At 42.6% G+C, this 19190-nt stretch overlaps 1 protein-coding gene across 7 annotated transcripts in view; it reads left to right on the top strand.

Moving 5' to 3' along the window:
- The window catches only part of ACOT9 (acyl-CoA thioesterase 9), a 58101-nt gene extending 48338 nt beyond the window's left edge, over positions 1-9763 (top strand). For all 7 annotated transcript variants that reach the window (XM_034648936.1, XM_034648933.1, XM_034648935.1 and 4 more), the window contains 8 exons: positions 3736-3809; positions 6759-6826; positions 7363-7474; positions 7637-7727; positions 7905-7990; positions 8397-8484; positions 8842-8992; positions 9446-9763. In XM_034648936.1, coding sequence (XP_034504827.1) covers positions 3736-3809; positions 6759-6826; positions 7363-7474; positions 7637-7727; positions 7905-7990; positions 8397-8484; positions 8842-8992; positions 9446-9534 — 759 coding nt within the window. In that variant the 3' untranslated portion in view covers positions 9535-9763. The remainder of the gene's footprint in view (positions 1-3735; positions 3810-6758; positions 6827-7362; positions 7475-7636; positions 7728-7904; positions 7991-8396; positions 8485-8841; positions 8993-9445) is intronic.
- The last annotated feature ends 9427 nt before the right edge of the window (positions 9764-19190 follow it).

Below are 19190 nucleotides of genomic sequence, written 5' to 3'. Positions count from 1 at the left end.
ATAGGTATTATTTCTTCTTTGAATGTTTGGTAGAATTCCCCAGGAAAACCGTCTGGGCCTGGAGTTTTATTATTTGGAAGGTTGTTTATCACTGACTCAATTTCTTCATAGTTAATTGGCCTATTTAAGAAATCTATTTCTTCCTGTTTCAGTCTTGGTAGTTTATAGGTTTCCAGGAAGGCCTCCATCTCTTCCAGATTGTTTAGTTTTTTGGCATATAGCTGTTGATAAAAGTTTCTAATAATCCTTGCAATTTCAATGGTGCTGGTCGTGACCTCTCCCTTTTCAGTCATAATTTTAATAATCTCAGTCCTTTCTCTTTGTTTTTGGACAAGTTTTGCCAGTGGTCTATCAATTTTATGGATTCTCTCAAAGAACCAGCTTCTAGTCCTGTTGATCTGCTCTACTGTGGTTCTGGTCTCTAATTCATTGATTTCTGCTCTAATCTTGGTCAACTCCTTCCTTGTCAGTGGGTTAGGCCTGTCCCTCTGTTGCTGTTCCAGTTTCTTGAGGTGAGAATATAGAAACTGCATTTTAGATTTTTCTATTCTTTTGAGTGAGGCTTGGATGGCTATGTATTTCCCCCTTAGGACTGCCTTTGCAGTATCCCATAGGTTTTGGACCGTTGTGTATTCATTCTCGTTGGTCTCCATAAATTGTTTAATTTGTTTTTTGATTTCCTGGTTTATCGAGTCATTCTTGAGCAGGATGGTTCTTAGCCTCCAAGTGTTTGAGTTTCTTCCAGGTTTTTCCTTGTGGTTGAGTTCCAATTTCAGAGCGTTGTGGTCTGAGAATATGCAGGGGATAATTTCAATCTTTTGGTATTGGCTGAGACCTGTTTTGTGTCCCAGAGCATGATCTATTCTTGAGAATGTTCCATGGGCATTTGAATAGAATGAGTATTCTTTGGTTCTGGGGTGTAGTGTTCTATATATATCTATGAGGTCCAACTCGTCGAGTATGGCATTCAAAGCCTTTGATTCTTTGCTTAGTTTTTGCCAGGGTGTTCTGTCTATTTCTGATAGTGGGGTGTTGAGGTCCCCTACTATTACTGTGTTCTTATCTATATGTCTCTTTATTTTGGTTAAGAGTTGGCTTGTGTATCTTGCTGCTCCCCTGTTGGGGGCATATATATTAATAATTGTCATATCCACTTGTTGAATACTTCCTTTAAGAATAATATAGTGCCCTTCTGTATCTCTCTCTATGGCCTCTAGTTTAAAATCCAGTCTATCTGATATGAGAATTGCTACTCCAGCTTTCTTTTGAGGTCCATTTGCGTGGAAGATGGTACTCCATCCCCTTACTCTAAGTCTGAATGCATCTTTGGGTTCAAAATGAGTCTCTTGTAGACAGCAAATGGATGGGTCATGTCTTTTTATCCAATCTGCAACCCTGTGGCGTTTTATGGGAGAGTTTAAGCCATTTAGATTGATAGAGATTATTGACAGATATGATTTTAATGATGCCATTTCTCTTTAAAGTCTTTGTATCGGTTGTGACTTGCTGCTCTGTATCACTCTTGGGGCCTTTTTACCTTTATAGAGCCCCCCTTAATATCTCCTGTAGGGCTGGTTTCGTGGTTACGAAATTGGTTAATGATTGGCGATTTTGGAACGTCTTTATTTCTCCATCAATTCTGAATGACAGCTTTGCTGGATAAAGGATCCTTGGCTGCATGTTTTTCTCTGAAAGAGCTTTAAAAATGCCCCCCCAAGCCTTTCTCTCATTCCAGGTCTCTGTAGACAGGTCTGACGTAATCCTGATACCTTTGCCTTGGTACGTGAGAAATTTCTTTGCCCTGGCCGCTTTCAATACTGTATCCTTGGATCTAATATTTGCGAATTGCACTATGACATGCCGTGGCGTAGGTTTGTCCTGGTTGAGCTTGGATGGGGTCCTCTCTGCCTCTTGGACACGAATGCTTGTTTCCCTTGCTAGATTAGGGAAGTTTTCAGCTACAATTTGTTCAAATATCTCTTCTAGACCTCTGTTTTTCTCCACCCCTTCAGGGATGCCGATGATTCTGACATTGGATCGTTTCATAGAGTCAGTAATCTCCCGTAATCTACATTCGTGGGCGTGGATTTTTTTAAGACCAGCTTCTATTTTCGTTTTTTCTTCTACTAACCCATCCTCCAATTCGCTAACGCGTTCCTCTGCCTCGGTGACCCTGGCCGTCAGAGCCTCTAGTTTTGACTGCATTTGGCTCATAGAATTTTTAATTTCTGTCAGATTCGCTCTCATTTCTGCCCTTAGGGATTCTATATTCTCAGCAACGCTTTCTCTGATGCTTTTTTCAAGTTTACTCATCATCTTGACCATTGTTGCTCTGAATTCCATTTCTGATAATTGGGATACATCCATATGTATTAATTCTGTGGCCGAGGCCAATTCTGTGGCAGAGGCCACAGACTCATTATCTTTTCTTTGCTGGGGGGGACTTCTCCTTCTCGTCATTCTGATGAAGAGAGATTGCAGGGTTGTCCAGAGCCCAAGTGTTGACTGGGACCCAGGCCGTGCGCCCTTGTTTTATAGAGATCTTAGGGATGTGGGCTTCTTCCTTAAAGAGTTTATTTATTTATTTGAGAGAGAGAGAGACAGTCAGCAAGAAAGGGAACCCAAGCAGAGGAGTGGGAGAGGAAGAAGCAGGTTCCCGGTGGAGAAGCCCGATGAAGGACTCCTTACGGAGCGTTGTGATCACACCCTAATCCGAAGACAGGTGCTTGGTGACTGCGCCACTCAGGCGCTCCGGGTTGTGGGCTTCTTGATTTTTCAGCCTGCCTTCTGGGGGAGGGGCCTGCCTGCAGGTACTCAGAAAACCCTGTTTGGGTAGAGTCTCTGTGTCCCTTGCGAGGGGGGATGGGGATGGGCACCCTGTGAGCCGGTATTTCCGGGCTTTTGTTCTCTGGCGGCTTTCCCTGGCGGTTTGCTATGCCTCTTCTGAGAGAGCAGCAGCGGCTGAAATTCAGCCTCTGTCTCAGAACAGAGGGATCGCGGATCGTTCTCCACTGATGTTCTGGCCACTTTAACTCTGTTTCTGTTGGTGCTGCTCAACCCTGCAGCATCCCGGGCTGTGCGCCCCACACCCGGCGTCCCAGCCCTCACTTCCAGGGCCGGCACGTCTCTGTCCTTTGTGTTTCCAACCCCGCCCGCCGCCAGCCGCCCCGCGCGGGCTCCCGGAGCTCCCCGTCTCAGTCTGGTGTCTCACGGGTGCTGTCCGCGAGTCCGCCTGCTCCCCCGTGCAGGTGGCCCGCCAACCGCCAGCCGTCCCGCGTGCGCTCCCGGAGCTCCCTTCTCAGCCTGCTGTCTCAAGCGTGCGGGTCCGCGGTCTGTCCACTCCCCCTTGTAGGTGGCTACCGCTTCCCGGCGCCCTGACACGGCGGCTCCCTCCCCCTTCTGTTTAGCTTCCGATATCTGTGCGCGGTTTCACGGCTCCCCGCTTCGTACCTCGATACTCAGCGCTGGAGATGTTCATTTGTAGAGATCCAGATGTATCTTCCTGCGTCTCAGGCTGATTCCGTGGATATTCCCTGGTCTGGTACCTATCCAGCTCAACTCAGGGGACCGGCTGAAAAAGGGGTCCCCTACTCCTCCGCCATCTTAACCTAACCCCAACTTTTCTTTTTCTAATTGCAGCCTTTTTCAAGTGTGTGTGCTAGCTTCTAGAATTGTAGTACATCTTCCCAGTAAATGCACTTCTTACATCTGTATTTTCTTTCCATTTTTCTTTAGTTACATGGCAATGAGTTTTGTCCTGTTTTGGATGCAACATTTGTAATGGTGGCTCGTGATTCTGAAAATAAAGGGTAAGTGCTCTTTTTTCCTAATTCTTTATTTTGAAAAATTAAAAGAGACATAAAACTAGAGAGAAGACTATAATGAATTTCCATATACCCATCACGTGGACTTCGTATTTTTTAACATTTTTTGCCATATTTGCTTCATCGTTTTTTTCAAACTATATTATTTTCTTTGTTATATTTTAAAGCAAATCCCAGACATAGTGACCTTTCACCTCTGAATACTTTTGTGTAGGCATCTCTTTAAAGATGAGGATATTTTCCTAAATAAATATATTACCATTAGCGTGCCTAACAAAAATAATAGTAAGTTCGTGACATATTCTCATGGTCAATTCATATTCATTTTTCCTCAGATATCTTTTTAATGATCTTTTTGAGTTAGGATCCAAACAAAGTTCATGTACTACATTTGATTTTTATGTCTCTTAAGCCTGTTACTTTTGTTAATAGCTTTATCGAGATATAATTCACATACTATACAATTCACCTATTGAAAGCGTACAATTTAATGACTTTTAGTGTATTCACGGAATTGTATGATCTCTTAAGGATTTTTAATCCAGAATACTTGTGTGTCCCTGCTGCACCCTTAGTGTTTCATATCAGCTTGTTGAAAGGCCAGATGGGCTCTATTGTATGGTGTCCAACTTTCTGGATTTGTCTCATGGCTTCCTCATGGTATTTTTTTTTCTTATTTCTCTATTTTTAGTATTTTCTGTAAACTGAAGTTAGATCTAAAGTCTTGATTAGATTCAGGTTCAACTTATTTGATGAGAGCATCTTGTAGGTGGTGAGATTTGTGTATCTCAAACTGTAATGTATCTCACATTGTATCATATCAGGAGGTATAGATTGTCCCACTCATAGTGATGCCAAGATTGGTGCGTGGTGGTTCAGTAGTGACTGTCGTGGTCTTTTCATTGTAGGGTTCACTTTATCCTCTTACGATCAGCAATAATCTGCAGGCTGTAGTAGGGTACAGGGTGTACCCCGAGTATACTTTGTCACCCTGTGAATAGCTAGCTCCCTATCAGTCTTTCTCCAGTGCTTTGAACATCCATTGCTAATCGTTGCTTTAATCATTCAGGGATGTAAACGATTCTTGAATCCTGTCTTTCCTGCTATATTTACTACCTGGAGTTCTGGAAAGAAGAGCTTTCCTTTATTAACTAGGGCAGTTCGGTTTGTAAAGGAAAGTCAGGGTTAATGTTTCATTCTTGCCCTTTATTTACACTTTCTCTGAATAATGAGTTGCTTGACTAGCTAGTGATGACATGGTTTGTCTCCTTTTTGGCTTTTTAAAAAAGTGTCATAGTGAATTCATGGATTTTAATGGTATGTATTGCAGTAAATTGCAGCCCTTGTTCTTCCTGGTCCTCAGAGTACCATCTTTGGGCAGTGGGAGCCCCTTTAAGCTTCCTCCTGTGAAAAGCTCTTTTCATATTTCCCCACTAGTCTTGCTGTTCTCTGGGATATCTTGGGCTCATCTTACACATTTCCTGCCTCGGGCCTGGAATCAGCCATTTCTCCACGGAGTCCTGGGGTTCCTCTTAGCGAGCACTGGTATTTAGAGACCAGAATCCGGGCACCAGAACTGTACGTTGTTACTCATTTGTCATTGTCTCTAAGCCTTTTCAGTGGACAGAGCTAGGATGTATGTTAAAAAGCAACAAACACACACCCATCCTCATGAATTTATACCATCAATTCCAAGTCAGATTGAACTTTACAGATTTTAACTTCTTTGGCTTTATACTTTTTTCCTCTTAAGTTGTAGTTTTGGTTTCTAACAGCTTTCATACCCGAGGCATTGAAATGGAGAAACACTGTCAAACTGTAGGGGGTGGTACTGGGGTGGGAGGAGATGGAAAGGGATTGCCGTTGGTACAAATTAGAAACTTGAAGGAGGAGTCTGCTATGAGAAGTCTCTCCTGCTGCATGGAAAGCTGACTCGGAAGAGCGAGTTAGGATCAAACCATCCTTTGATGACTGATGTGAGCATAGAAAGCAGCCGCCTACTCTTCACTCCTCCCACCAGCCTGGCTGACCTGCCGCTGCTGCTGCTGCTGGCTGGCCTGGGGCTCCTTGTCAGCCCTGGAAAGGACGGGGTTTAAAGTTTCTCTCGCAGCTGATGCTTTTGAATTTTCCAAGCTGCCATTTCAGTATGTTTGTTTCCATCGTTGTTACTCTTTTGAAAAATTTGCTACCTATGGAGAGGTAGAATAATTCAGTGAGCACCCTTAAAGGCTTCACCTAACTTCACCGATTAACATTTTGCCTCTAGCCTTATTCTCTCGCCCTAAGTACACACATAGATACTCTTTCCCTGAATCATTTGAAAGGAAGTTTTGAGACTGCTTCACCCATAGATGGTTCAGCATGTACCTCCTGATAATAAGGTCATTCTGCTGCACAACCTCGATGCCTTTATCATAGCTAAGAGATTTAAGTGATACAGTGATACTATCTAATATACGATCCATATTCAAACTTTGCCACTTGTCCCTAGAATGTCTTTTATAGCCCTTTCCCCTGAGTCAGGATCTCATCAAGGATCACATATTGCATGCAGTTAGCATGTTTTTTTTTTTGAAAGAGTCCCCCTGCCCTTTTCTGTCTTTTAAGACATTGACATTTATCGAAGGGTCCAGGCCAGGTGTCCTATAGAATGTTCTACAGCCTATTTTTGACTGTTTCCTCATTACCGCGATCAGGTGAAATTTTTTTGCGAGAGGCAGTATCGTTTTTGTAAACGTGAACTTTCTAGTGTACAGACTAGTCTTTAGCCGGAAAGCTCTTCATTTGTTCCGGGGCTATTATTTAAGCGGTCAGGTAGCATTACCCAAGACCAGAAGCAAAGACTTCTTGAAACTAGTGGGTAATTGTTCACCTTCTCTATTTACTGGGTAATGACACCTCTTAACCTGTAATCTTTTCTTTTTTTCTCTTTAGGCCGGCATTTATAAATCCGCTCATCCCTGAAAGCCCAGAGGAAGAAGAGCTCTTTAGACAAGGAGAATGTATATAAATTTGTTGATAATATAAAGATGCAGTTGAAAAGCCCATTAACTGTACTGCAGAGGAGGTTGTGGAAGAGTCTGGATGGACTCTTCATACCGGTCACATGTCTTACTCATGCCAAGAATTTATTGAAATTAAAAATACCTTATTTTTTTTCATTAGAGTCCATAGTTTAAATAGTTTTATCAATTAGACAACATTCATTAAGTGAATGAATTTGCTTTCTCATTTTTTAATGAAATGGGAAATGTGTCAGTGAAATAACTGCTGCTCAGGGCTCTAGGTCAGGATGGTCTTTACGTGTGGCCTTAAGTGGTTCCACACTGAGCTGCTATAATTTCCATCTGGAGGCAAAGAATTGCCGGACACCTTATATAGCCTCAGCAACCTTCTCTGGGATATATGTATAATTTCCCATGGGCTTTTCGAAATCTGGAAATGCTACCTTTGTAGGGTCCAAGGCAGCCCAGGTCAGGAACCCCAGTGCTGTAGTGTGACCCTTCTGATCGTAACTCCTTATTGTCCTGTGTTCCAGTGAACAAGGGGAGAAGGGTTGCCTTCAGTGCCAAGTCATTACTGAAAATGGCTCCCAGTGCTGAGGAGAGGACTACCATCCATGAGATGTTTCTTAACACGCTGGATCCGAAGTAAGTTAGCATGGTGAGATTGCAGGTTGCGAAAGCGTTTAAACCTCGGCCCTCTCCACAGCTACGCCTGCCTCAACATATTGGTAGTTATTTGCACGTATTTTGCTTTTCAGCAGCAAAACCATGGCATTAACAAGGTTTACTAAATCTCTGTTTGTACAGGACTATAAGTTTTCGAAGTCGAGTTTTGCCCCCCAATGCAGTGTGGATGGAGAATTCAAAACTGAAGAGCTTGGAAGTTTGTCACCCGCAGGTACTGTAAGTTAATGGAAAATCGTTTACGTAGGATAACTTGCATTCGTGGTTGTCATAGAAAATCTGACACACCTTTAAACTGACCTCCGTTTGGCAGCGTTGTTAATTTTCTTTTTTCCGTGTTTGAGGGTGGCCGTGAGCTTGTGTGTGTTAATCCTTATTTTATGTCCTATAGGAGCGCAACATTTTCAATCGGATCTTTGGTGGTTTCCTGATGAGGAAAGCGTATGAACTTGGATGGGCTACTGCTTGTAACTTTGGGTGAGTTAGATTGAAGGTAGTTTTAACTTCTGAGAAGGAACGTGTACTACCCCATTGAATTGAAACATTTTGGACCGGTCTGGATGTGTTGGGGCATATGCTCTGTTACTAAATAAATATTACAGTGATACCACCTGTCTTTGATGTTACTTTTTCAAAGGCTGTTGCTCTGCCTTGGTCAGTTAGTACGTTAAAGACCTGAGAAGAGGTGATGATTGGCAGGAGGGAAAAGGTAGAGGGGTGATCTCATCTCAGGGGCATCGCTTATCATTTCTCACTGGTACGATTGTTTCCCCCTTCCCTAGGCTTACTCTTTGATCCTTTAGCCTTTGCTTCAGCTGATTGTTAGGGGAGAAATAGAGATCATCTGAATGTGGTTGACCCCCATTCTGCCTTTGTCTGTTAGTGGCTCCCGACCGTTTATAGTAGCAGTGGATGATATCATGTTTCAGAAACCCGTAGATGTTGGATCATTGCTGTTTCTTTCTTCTCAGGTAGGTGTGCGATGAGAGACAAAAGACAATTTTTTTATCATTTGGGCCTAGAAGAGAAGTTTTTTTTTTTTTTTAAAGATTTTATTTATTTATTCGACGGAGATAGAGACAGCCAGTGAGAGAGGGAACACGCAGGGGGAGTGGGAGAGGAAGAAGCAGGCTCATAGCGGAGGAGCCTGATGTGGGGCTCGATCCCACAACGTCGGGATCACGCCCTGAGTCGAAGGCAGATGCTTAACCGCTGTGCCACCCAGGCGCCCCGAGAAGTTTTTTTTTTTTAAGCCACTGTTTATCTTATGACCGCCTTCCCCCCCCTTGCTAATGCACTCGACTAACTGTCATGTGTAAATCTCCTAGGTTTGCTTTACTCAGGACAATTACATTCAAGTCCGAGTACACAGCGAAGTAGCCTCTCTTGAGAGTAAAGAGCATATGACCACCAATGTCTTTCATTTCACGTTCATGTCAGAAGAAAAAGTGCCCTTGGTTTTCCCCAGAACATACGGAGGTAAGCAGCAATGTCTGTTTGTCTCTAATGAATGGAAGAACTTTGAAAGTCATTTTTCTTCTTTTAAATTGTTATAAGAAGTACACTGATACCTGTTAGCTCAAGAGCATATGTTTAGAAGATGGTGCTTTTGAGATTTTGCAGCCCTGAAGGCCCAGATGCCTCATGGCCTGTATGTGGCAGTCACTGCTCTGCGCAATCTGGCTGTTGTCTGAAGGGTCAGTGCCAGCTGCAAGCAGCCACTGGTGGTCAGAGACTGGTCTGGCCCAAGGAGGGGGCAAGAGTCGAGGCCCACTCCCTCGGGAGCCTTGCCCGGCCCCACCCCACAGGGCATGCCCAGTGCCAGTTTTGCATGCTCGTTGCTCTCCTCGTGTTCCCAAGTAGTCTTGTGTTTGTACAATGATTTTGTAAGTTTCCACGGGTTTCTTCATGGTTCTCTCTTTCGTGTTTCAGAGTCCATGTTGTATTTAGATGGGAAGCGGCATTTCAATTCCATGAGCACACCGGTGAACTTGAGAAAGGACTACCTTGTGGAGCCCTAGGAAAACCATGCTTGTTGAAGAGCAGCTCTCCACACTGACATAGTGCCTGATGGAGGCCTGATCACGTGTGTCCTGGTTTTAGTGTTTATTCTCATCCTCCGGAGAGAAGAATGTATTCAGCCTTCAGGATGATCAGAAAAGCAGACCGAGAGGGTAGCTGGGTGGGGCAGAGGGAGGAGGAGTTATTAAACAATAAATATTCTCGAGACAAGTTAAATTGTGAACCTACCATGTTGCCTCCTGTGTGGTAAGGAAATTAGGGCAGAATGCCTTTATACACAGTTAGAAACATTTCTTTTCTTACACTTACCACAAACTGTCCGTATGTGTGGTTTTCTGCCAAGGTATTTGGAGGGCATTCCGTAAGCCTGACCTTGGCTGCAGTTCCCCGGTGTTGTCTAAATCCCACAACCCTACCTGATTCCTCTGTGTTTTGCCTCCCTCTGCTTCCCAGCTTTTGTTGTTAGCAGAGGGAAGATGAGAAGTCAGGGTGAAGGGATCCAACAAAAGGTAAGGCATTTGGAAGAATTTGTGGGAAGCTTTAGATCTAAAGCCATGCTAAGGGGAGGTGTTCGGCGATGATCGGGACGAGGACACCCAGGACCCACGTGTTCATTCTTTCGTGTGCCAGACAGCTCTTCAGCACACTCGGCTAGGGGCTGGCCAGGATAGATCTGATTCAAAACCAGGAACAGTAATAAGAGCTGCGGAGGCTTACTGAATACTTGCCCTGTGCTAAGGCACCGTCTAAGCACTTGACATGTATTAGCTCATTTATTTCTTCCAGCAACACTAGAGGTAGGTTCTGAAATTCGCTCAGGTTAGTCCACTCAGGAAACTGAAGCACAGAGATGTTAAGTAACTTGGTCACAGTCCCACAGCTAGTAAGTGGTGGTGCTGGCATTCAGAGCCAGGCGGTGGGCACTCTTATCAGTACACTGTACTGCTTTCTGGGAATCTAGCAAGGGAGGCTGTGTCCAGTATCACTGTGTCACCTAGGAACCCAAAAGGAGGTATTCCCAGGAGTCTAGCCAAGACACAGTGTCTTCCTTGATGGGACAGGAGGTTGGTTGAGTCTGGAAGAGGCAAAAAACCAGGCTGTATAGAAGAAGAGTCATCCCGGAATAGGTGCTTCTAGGAAGGAAGCAATCCTTAGTGTGGATTCTAGATCAGTGATCACAAACTTGGTTCTGCCACAGAATTAGCTGGAGAGCTTTCTTTTTTAAAAAAATTTCATATTGGGGCACCGGGGCACCTGGGTGGCACAGCTCTTCATTTCAGCTCAGGTCATGATCTCGGTGTGAGTTCGAGCCCCATGTCAGGCACTGTGCTCAGTGGGGAGTCTGCTTGAGATTCTCTCTCTCCCTCTGCCTCTGCCCTTGCTCACACTCTCTCTCTCAAATAAATAAATAAATCTTTAAAAAATGTTCATATTATTTTAATATTTCCTGGAATCACAGTTAATATGGACAGGCATCTCTGGCGTAGTCATGGGAACAGGCCCAGCTCCCCTGGAGGCGTGCACTTTGACTTCCGGAAAGCAGTCTGTGCTGCGCTGCGGTGGCTTGCCAGCGCTCGCGTTTGTCTCCCCGCGCTGCACGTGCTACCATCCTGAGCTGCTCTGGGCTGTGTGAATGTGTTAAGTGCAGTCCAGTTAAGAGACATACTGTATGCTGTTGTATAGATAATACTTTTAAGCATTTATTGCTCTAGTCACTGAAGGTCTTTCTAGAACTTTTCTTGCTATTCTAAGCATTGCAGTAAATCTCCTAAATAGCTGAAATATTTAACCTTGAAATGACTTCCTTAGGAAAATTGTAGAGGAGTGATGTCTAGGTCAAAATAGTACGCACATGTTGAAGGCTTTGAGTATGCATTTCACATAACCCTCCAGAACAGTTGGACACCTTCATTTACTCATCAATTTCCCTAAAATTTGCTGAATTTTATCCTTTTCTTTATAAACATCTTTGCCATTTCGATAGGTGAAAAATGGCATTCCTTAAAGGCCTTTCTTTGAATTCTGCTGAGATTGAACTTTAAAAAATTGCTTATTTCTTTTTAGTTAAATTACTAGTTCAAGTAATTTTAGATATCAGAACCTTAACTCAAAATCTGTTACCTGCCAATATGGGTTTTCCTATGATAAGAACAATTCTCAGAGCTAGAACAAACAATCCTAAAATTTGTATGGAACCACAGAAGATCCCAAATAGCCAAAGCAATCTTGAAAAAGAAAAGCGACGCTGGAGGCATCAGAATTCCAGACTTTAAGTTGTATTACAAAGCTGTAGTCATCAAGACGGTATGGTCCTGGCACAAAAACAGACACACAGATCAATGGAACAGAATAGAAAACCCAGAAATGAACCCACAGCTATGTGGTCAATTAATCTTTGACAAAGCAGGAAAGAATATCCAGTGGGAAAAAAGACAGTCTCTTCAACAAATGATGTTGGGAAAACGGGACAGTGACATGCAGAAGAATGAAACTGGACTGCTTTCTTACACCATACACAAATAAATTCAAAATGGATGAAAGACCTAAGTGTGAGACAGGAAACCATCAAAATCCTAGAGGAGAACATAGGCTGCAACCTTTTTGACCTTGGCAGTAGCAGCTTCTTACTAGACATGTCTCCCAAGGCAAGGGAGAGAAAAGCAAAAACTATCAGGATTTCATCAAGACGAAAAGTTTTGCATGGCAAAAGAAACAACCAACAAAACTAAAAGGCAACCTACAGAATGGGAGAAGTTATTTGCAAATTGACAGATCTGGTAAAGGGCTAGTATCCAAAATATATGAAGAACTCATACAACTCAACACCCAAAAACCAAATAATCCAGTTAAAAAATGGGTGGAAGACATGAACAGACATTTTTCCAAAGAAGACATCCAGATGGCCAACAGACTCTTGAAAATAAGAAAAAGATATTTTCATTTTTAATATAGGACTTTAAGAAGATAAGATGAACAAACTACAAAGGACATACAGGAGGCTTTAGATATTTAGTGTTCTGTCCCTCTTTTTAAAGAATAGTGAGTTTTAAACTAGGCCCAGCACCGTTATGTGTTTAGCATGGAATTTCCTAATATGGGCTGGACATAGTTTTGTACTGAATTGTCCATGCTGAGATGCCCCATACTTATTTATTACCATGTTCTTTGTTTTTGCTTAGGTGTTTATTCAGTGGGCAGTCTCTGAGGATGGTGCTGTTAACACTGGTGTTTGACAAGAGTTCATGCTAGTATGCTTTGCAATGTGTTGTGTGTACCCACGTGATGCTGTGGATCCATTTCTTGCGGAAGCCAAATGCTCTGCATGTTCCCTTTGCTCCCTGTGTTCTCTGTGATATGATCTGCTTTCTCTCATCTCTTTGAATAGGGCCAGGAGCTTGACTGCTGAGTAACTGAAGTCTTCCCCATACCATCACCTGAGGGAGTTCAACATTTTATTTCTCTTTTTGTTAGTTTGTGCAGAGAAAGACTTTTATCTTTCTAAAGGCATGGGGCTTGTTTTGGGAGAGAGAGCAAGCATGCACAAGAGTGGGGCGGGGAGGCGCAGAGGGAGAGAAAGAGACTTAAGCAGGCTCCACGCCCAGCATGGAGCCCAAAGTGGGGCTTGACCCCATGACCCTGAGATCATGACCTGAGCTGAAATCAAGAGTTGGATGCTTAACAGATTGAGCCACCCAGGTGCCCCCTAAAGGCATATTTGATTCTGTGGGATGGCTGGGCCCACCTGGGAGGTTCTTTTCCATGAGGCTTTGGCTGTGGTCATTTAGGCAGCTGTGTGCAGCTGGGATCTCAGCTGGGAGCATGTCTGGATCTGGACCGTCTCGCACCTCAGCTGGGGTGGCTGGAGTTGGTGGGGGCTGGCCGGGCCTGTAACAGGAGGGTTGGATTATTTAAATGGTGGCTTGAGGGCTCCAAGAGTAGCCAGCCAGATTTTCAGATCCTAACTATGCCATTCTCCTGCCTCTCAAAGCCGTTTCTGTGGAGGGAATGATCAGTGGTGTCATGGGAGTTGACAAAGATGAGCACTGGTTAAAGGTCACCAGTGGGATGATTGAGAGGTTGCTGGTAAGAAAAGTTTGAAAATGTGATTGTGTCTGGAGCTGGGTGGGGAAGGGCTGAGTCATTCCAAGTGTCCTGCTCTCTTCTTTCCTGGGTGAATTCCTCAGATGCTGGTGCTAATAACATACTCTTTTAAAAACATTTTATCAACAAGTCCCATTGGGAAACACTCCATCAGATACCCTTCCTCTGGTAGTTTTTAATGCATATTAGGTTACAAAAGACTGAAAAGTAGGCCCATAAGAACACCTGTTTAACTTTGTTTAATCAGCTTTCATGAAACTTATTTGACCATGGTCCTTTTTTCTTATTAATAAATTTTAGGGGCGCCTGGGTAGCGCAGTTAAGTGTCTGCCTTCGGCTCAGGGCGTGATCCTGGCGTTCCAGGATCGAGTTCCACATCGGGCTCCTCGCCTGGGAGCCTGCTTCTTCCTCTCCCACTCCCCCTGCTTGTGTTCCCTCTCTCGCTGGCTGTCTCTCTGTCACATAAATAAAATCTTTAAAAAAAATAAATTTTAACAGGGGTGCCTGGGTGGCTCAGGCAGTTAAGTATCTGCCTTTGGCTCAGGTCATGATCCTAGGGTGGAGAGCCTGCTTCTCCCTCTGCCACTCTCCCTGCTTGTGCGTGCGCTCTCTCTCGGTCAAACAAATAAATACAATCTAAAAAAAATAGCTTGTAACAAATTACACACACGAAGAGTTTTTATAACTTACAAAGTCTGGATCATACTCTATTCTATTTTGTACCGTGAAAAAGCAGTGTAGTATGTTGTCCAAAGAGTAAATCTTTATGCCTTCTTCTGCTAGGAAGAATCAAATATCAGTGTTATGTTTCTTAAAACTGAATGTAGGATCTCATGTTAGACCTGACTGACATTTCCAGCTTTCAAATGTTGGCAGTCTAGCTTTTAACGGGAGTGTAATTGCTTGGTGTCACTGCTGATGTGGTAGAAAATGTTAACTTGTAGGAACATGTGTTTAACTTTACAACAAATTCTGAACAATAGCCTTGCAGCATCGTACTCCTCACAGACAGGAAGAGGGAGGCAAAAGGAAGTGCCAGAGGGGAGCAGTGAAGGTTAGTTTATGTTTGTCTCCATTTTGATACCAGCAATACAAGTTTGTTACCAATTTCTGTTTCTGGGCCAGAGCCTCAAGCTCAAACTCAAAGTTTTGTGCTTTAACACGAAAACATTTGGGAGTAAGTAGGGATTCTTCATTTGGTTACAGAACCCCATGGCAACTTTTGTTTTGGCAAAGTGCTGCAAAAAATTGGTGATAAGATGTAATCATCATAAAATAAGAATTTTTTTATATGGCTAACATTGGAGCCTTGCTATCGGTCAGGCACTGTACGAATGACATTCAAGTGTAGTTTCTCATTTAATCCCTACAGTCACCTTTTGAGGTCACTATCATTGTTACCCACATTTTGCAGATGAGGAAAGTGTTAACTATCCACAGGTGGTGAAGGCCCAGACTGGTCTAGAGTCCTGCCCTTTTACACATTTCATACAGCTGTTATGATAAAGGGTTAAGTAATATTTATGTTTATGTATATTTTTGTATGTATATGTATATATGTATTATATGTATATACATATATACACACACAATATCTCAGAACACAGTCAGGTCTCCAACCATGAGAGATGAGCATGACTGAAATATTTTTGGCATTTAATCCCCTTATAGAATAATTTTTTACTACATGTGTGATTGATTGTCTAAATGGACTTGTGAATGTTCCCCCCCCAACAAATAATGAATTGCCATAAAATAGGTAACAGGAAAGAGGAATTAAAAATAAGGATTTAGCAACTTCAAAAATGGATTTAGGGGTCCTTGACTCATCACATTGCTTCTAGATGAAACTGTTGTCATAAAATTATTTTGATCCAAGAAGATCAATCTGAGGGGGACTTGGGGGTCCAGTTTTGGAAGGTGGTGTGATGTGCTGTGGGTGAAGCAGTGTTGGCCTGAATGGCTGTGCCCGTGAGTCTCGCCTATAGGTCTGCAACTGGCATTTTCTGGGGCACTCTCCTCATTCCAGTCCCCTGATTTAGGCCTCTGTTCTTTCACTTGATAAAGTTTTTCGGTTAGTGAACTATTTTAATGAGTATATTGCTTATCATCTTAAAAATCAAGTTCTATTTAAGATGTGTGTGCTAAAAAAAATGGAGCCTCAGAATAAAACAGGCCCTTCTGAAAACCGTTCGGTAACCCAGAGCCATTGAGAAATTAATACCTCAGAGAAACGATTAGAGTAACCAAAAAAAAAAAAAAAGGATATTTTGGTTTGTGTCACAGAAATTGTACACCTTTCACAGAGGGAATAGTAAGGCTAAAACAAATGAACAAAACCCTAATGGAAGTAAAATGAAAGTTATACGTGGCAAGGTATTGATATACCAGGCATTTATTTTATCCTGATTTTATATGTACCTATATCTATCATATATAAGAAAACTGTGTATTTATTTATTTAATTTTAAAGCTATGGGTCAGTATGACATTTAGTGGGTTGTGACCCACATTACAAAAATAAAAGGTCAGAATGCGTCATGCCTAGTAATGGTAAGTATGTGAAACTTGTTCTGCATGTTCATGGCACATAGGTTTACGGATGTACTAGATCACAGTGTAAAATGTACTCACTGGGTCATGGTAATTGATGGAAGGAGTACACTTAGTACATATTAAGATGCCTACTTGAGCTGTGCTTAGGTTGAATTGGTCAGAATTTTTAAGATTTTTTAAAATTTAAATTCAATTAGCCAACATATAGTATACAACATTATTTTCAGATGTAGTGTTCAATGATTCATCAGTTGCGTATAACACCCAGTGCTGAAATTTAATTTTTGAATTAGAGTTGTAAAAAACCCAAAACAATAATAACAAAAAACCATTTGAGTCATAGTCCTTTTAGTTTAGCCTAGGGTTCTAGAATGCAGCAGGTCGCTCAGTCATTTCGGTTTGCCTGGCGCCATCTTGTGGCCTTTGGGTCACAGTGCAGCATACTACCTTTAATAGAAAACTTGTAAATCCAGTTTCTGATGTCCTGACTGAACTGTACAAATGGTCAGAGCTTGAAGTTCATGAGATTCAACTTTAACTTCCATGTAACCTTGGCCACACACCTCTAACCCTAATCAATCAACTCTCAAGTACCTGCTATCTCCCAGTAGATTATCATGAGAGCGAAAACCAGTTAGTGTTTTCTCTCTTGAGGTTGGGTCACATACTGTTTTTTGTTTGTTTTTTTAAGGGACAGTACACTTGTAGATGGTATGGCCTTCAGTGGAGGAGTAGGAAATGTGAACTCCCTGCCAGTGGGTCAGCCTCCCTCATCCCTGTCTTTTCTTGTAGTTGCTCACTGTCCCCCGGTCCCCTCAGAGCTACCACCAGTGTTGGCGGTTTTAGCACTTATTAAATTGTGTTGCTCCTTTTGTATGCTTTCATTTGGGAGACTGTGGGCTTCTCGATGGGATTGTTTCATGTGTTCTTTTTTTTTTTTTTTTAAAGATTTTATTTATTTGACAGAGACACAGCGAGAGAGGGAACACAAGCCAGGGGGAGTGGGAGAGGGAGAAGCAGGCTTCCCGCAGCAGGGAGCCCGATGTGGGGCTCGATCCCAGAACCCTGGGATCATGACCTGAGCCGAAGGCAGACGCTTAATGACTGAGCCACCAGGCGCCCGTTTCATGTGTTCTTATCCACATCGCCAGCCAAGTACCTTGCACATGTGTAGGTCATATTTTCTGTATGAACAAATGCATGATTTAGGTGAATTTGGGTTTTGACTTGGCTTTCGATTTTGTTAATTTAAAAAATTGTAAGCTTAAGCCTTAGGAAGGTGGATCTTAAAAACATATTCTTAGGATTTTATCTAAGTGTATAACATTATGCCAAAATTGTGTTATGTTAATGGAATTGGTAAAAGCTGCTTTGCTATCTAAGACTAAATACATAGTAACTATGATAAACATTTTCTTTCCTTTTAAAAGCTAGGTACAAATTTAATTACAGGAGTGGGGAATGAGTCCTTGCATGAGATTCTGGAGACTAAAATCGCCAGAGGAGCAGTCTGCCACTATCATTGTGAAGTTCAGAACACCGGTAAGGCTTAGCTGGGAAATATTCCACAGAAGAGCAGAAATTTGAGGGAGATGCAGGGAATTATAGATGTCATCTATGTACCAGTGCCCTGAAAAGACACTGCCTAGTGTACTTCGTAGAAGCTTGAAGTTACCTCTTGGTGTATTATTTTGGAGAAGCTGCGGCTGTCAGCTTGGGCTGTTCTGCTATGCAGGCAGCTACTAAACCACACTGGCCTCCTTTCCTTAAGTACTTGGCAGCTGTCTCTAGAGAAGGGTCTCTTAACCTTACCACTATTGACATTTTGGGCCAGATAATTCTTTTTTATGGGGGCTGTCCCGTGCAAGGTAAGATGTGTAGCACCACCCCTGGCCTATACCTACTAGACACCAGTGGCACTCTCACAGTTGTGACAACCAAAAATATCTATCTTTAGACATTGCCATGTCCTCTGGGGCAAACTGTCTCCAGTTGAGAACCCCTGCTCTAGATTATGGTAGGTCAGCATGTTCTGGGAATAGGTTTCCTATAGCTGCATCCCAGTCAGGCCCAGGGCCTACCGTCTCCAGCAGGACATGGGACTCTCCTTTCTGAACACTACTTTTCCTGTCTTCATAAATGGCCACATTAGATCATTTTTAGGATATAATTTTGGATCTGTGGACTTTCAGAAGTAAGCTGTTTAAAGGGGTAGTTTATAAAAGACATTGAGAAGGAGTGCATTTAATGCTATTTTTTTCATAGGCTATTTACATTATCCAGTTAATATGAAAGTGGTGACTCAGGATGTATTGTCTTTATTTTTAGGTACCCCCCCAATTACTACAGTATCAGCACCTGCCTCAGTAATCAAATATTAAGCTCCTTGAGAGCAGAAATTTGTCTGGTTACTTGATAAATGCCAGGTATTTAAGAGTAGATGATGAAAAGTTGCTGAACACTGAATGAAACATTAATGACTAGCTTTTGGGAACAGACCTGAACATAACTGTCTTCCTTGTAAACATACCTAAATTGAACTGGAGGCTAGAAAACTATTAATGGAATGGAATGGAAATTATTAATCAAGAAGATACAGCCTGGGGAACCTGGGTAGCTCAGTCGTTAAATGTCTGCCTCTTGGTTTTGGCTCAGGTCGTGATCTCGGGGCCATGGGATCGAGCCCCACATCAGGCTCCGTCTTCAGCATGGAGTTGGCTTGAGACTACCCACCCCCTCCCCCGCTCTTTTTCTCTTTCTCAAATAGATAAATCTTAAAAAAAATGAAGAACTCAAAGAGTTGCTTTGAGGATTAAATGAAATAATGTACCTAATCTAACACAATGCTTGGCACATGACATGTATTACATAAATATTAGTTACTCTTGTTACTAGTTTGATTCAATCTGACATTTCTTACTTTGGAAAGATACAGAGTAACTGCCTGTCTTTTGGCATCAGTGTTTAACTTGAACTCTAAATACTTTAGGGAGTTTTA

Source organism: Ailuropoda melanoleuca, chromosome X (assembly GCF_002007445.2).
Source record: "Ailuropoda melanoleuca isolate Jingjing chromosome X, ASM200744v2, whole genome shotgun sequence".
In the NCBI taxonomy this organism is placed as follows: Eukaryota; Metazoa; Chordata; class Mammalia; order Carnivora; family Ursidae; genus Ailuropoda; species Ailuropoda melanoleuca.
This window is presented reverse-complemented; position numbering and strand designations above follow the sequence as displayed.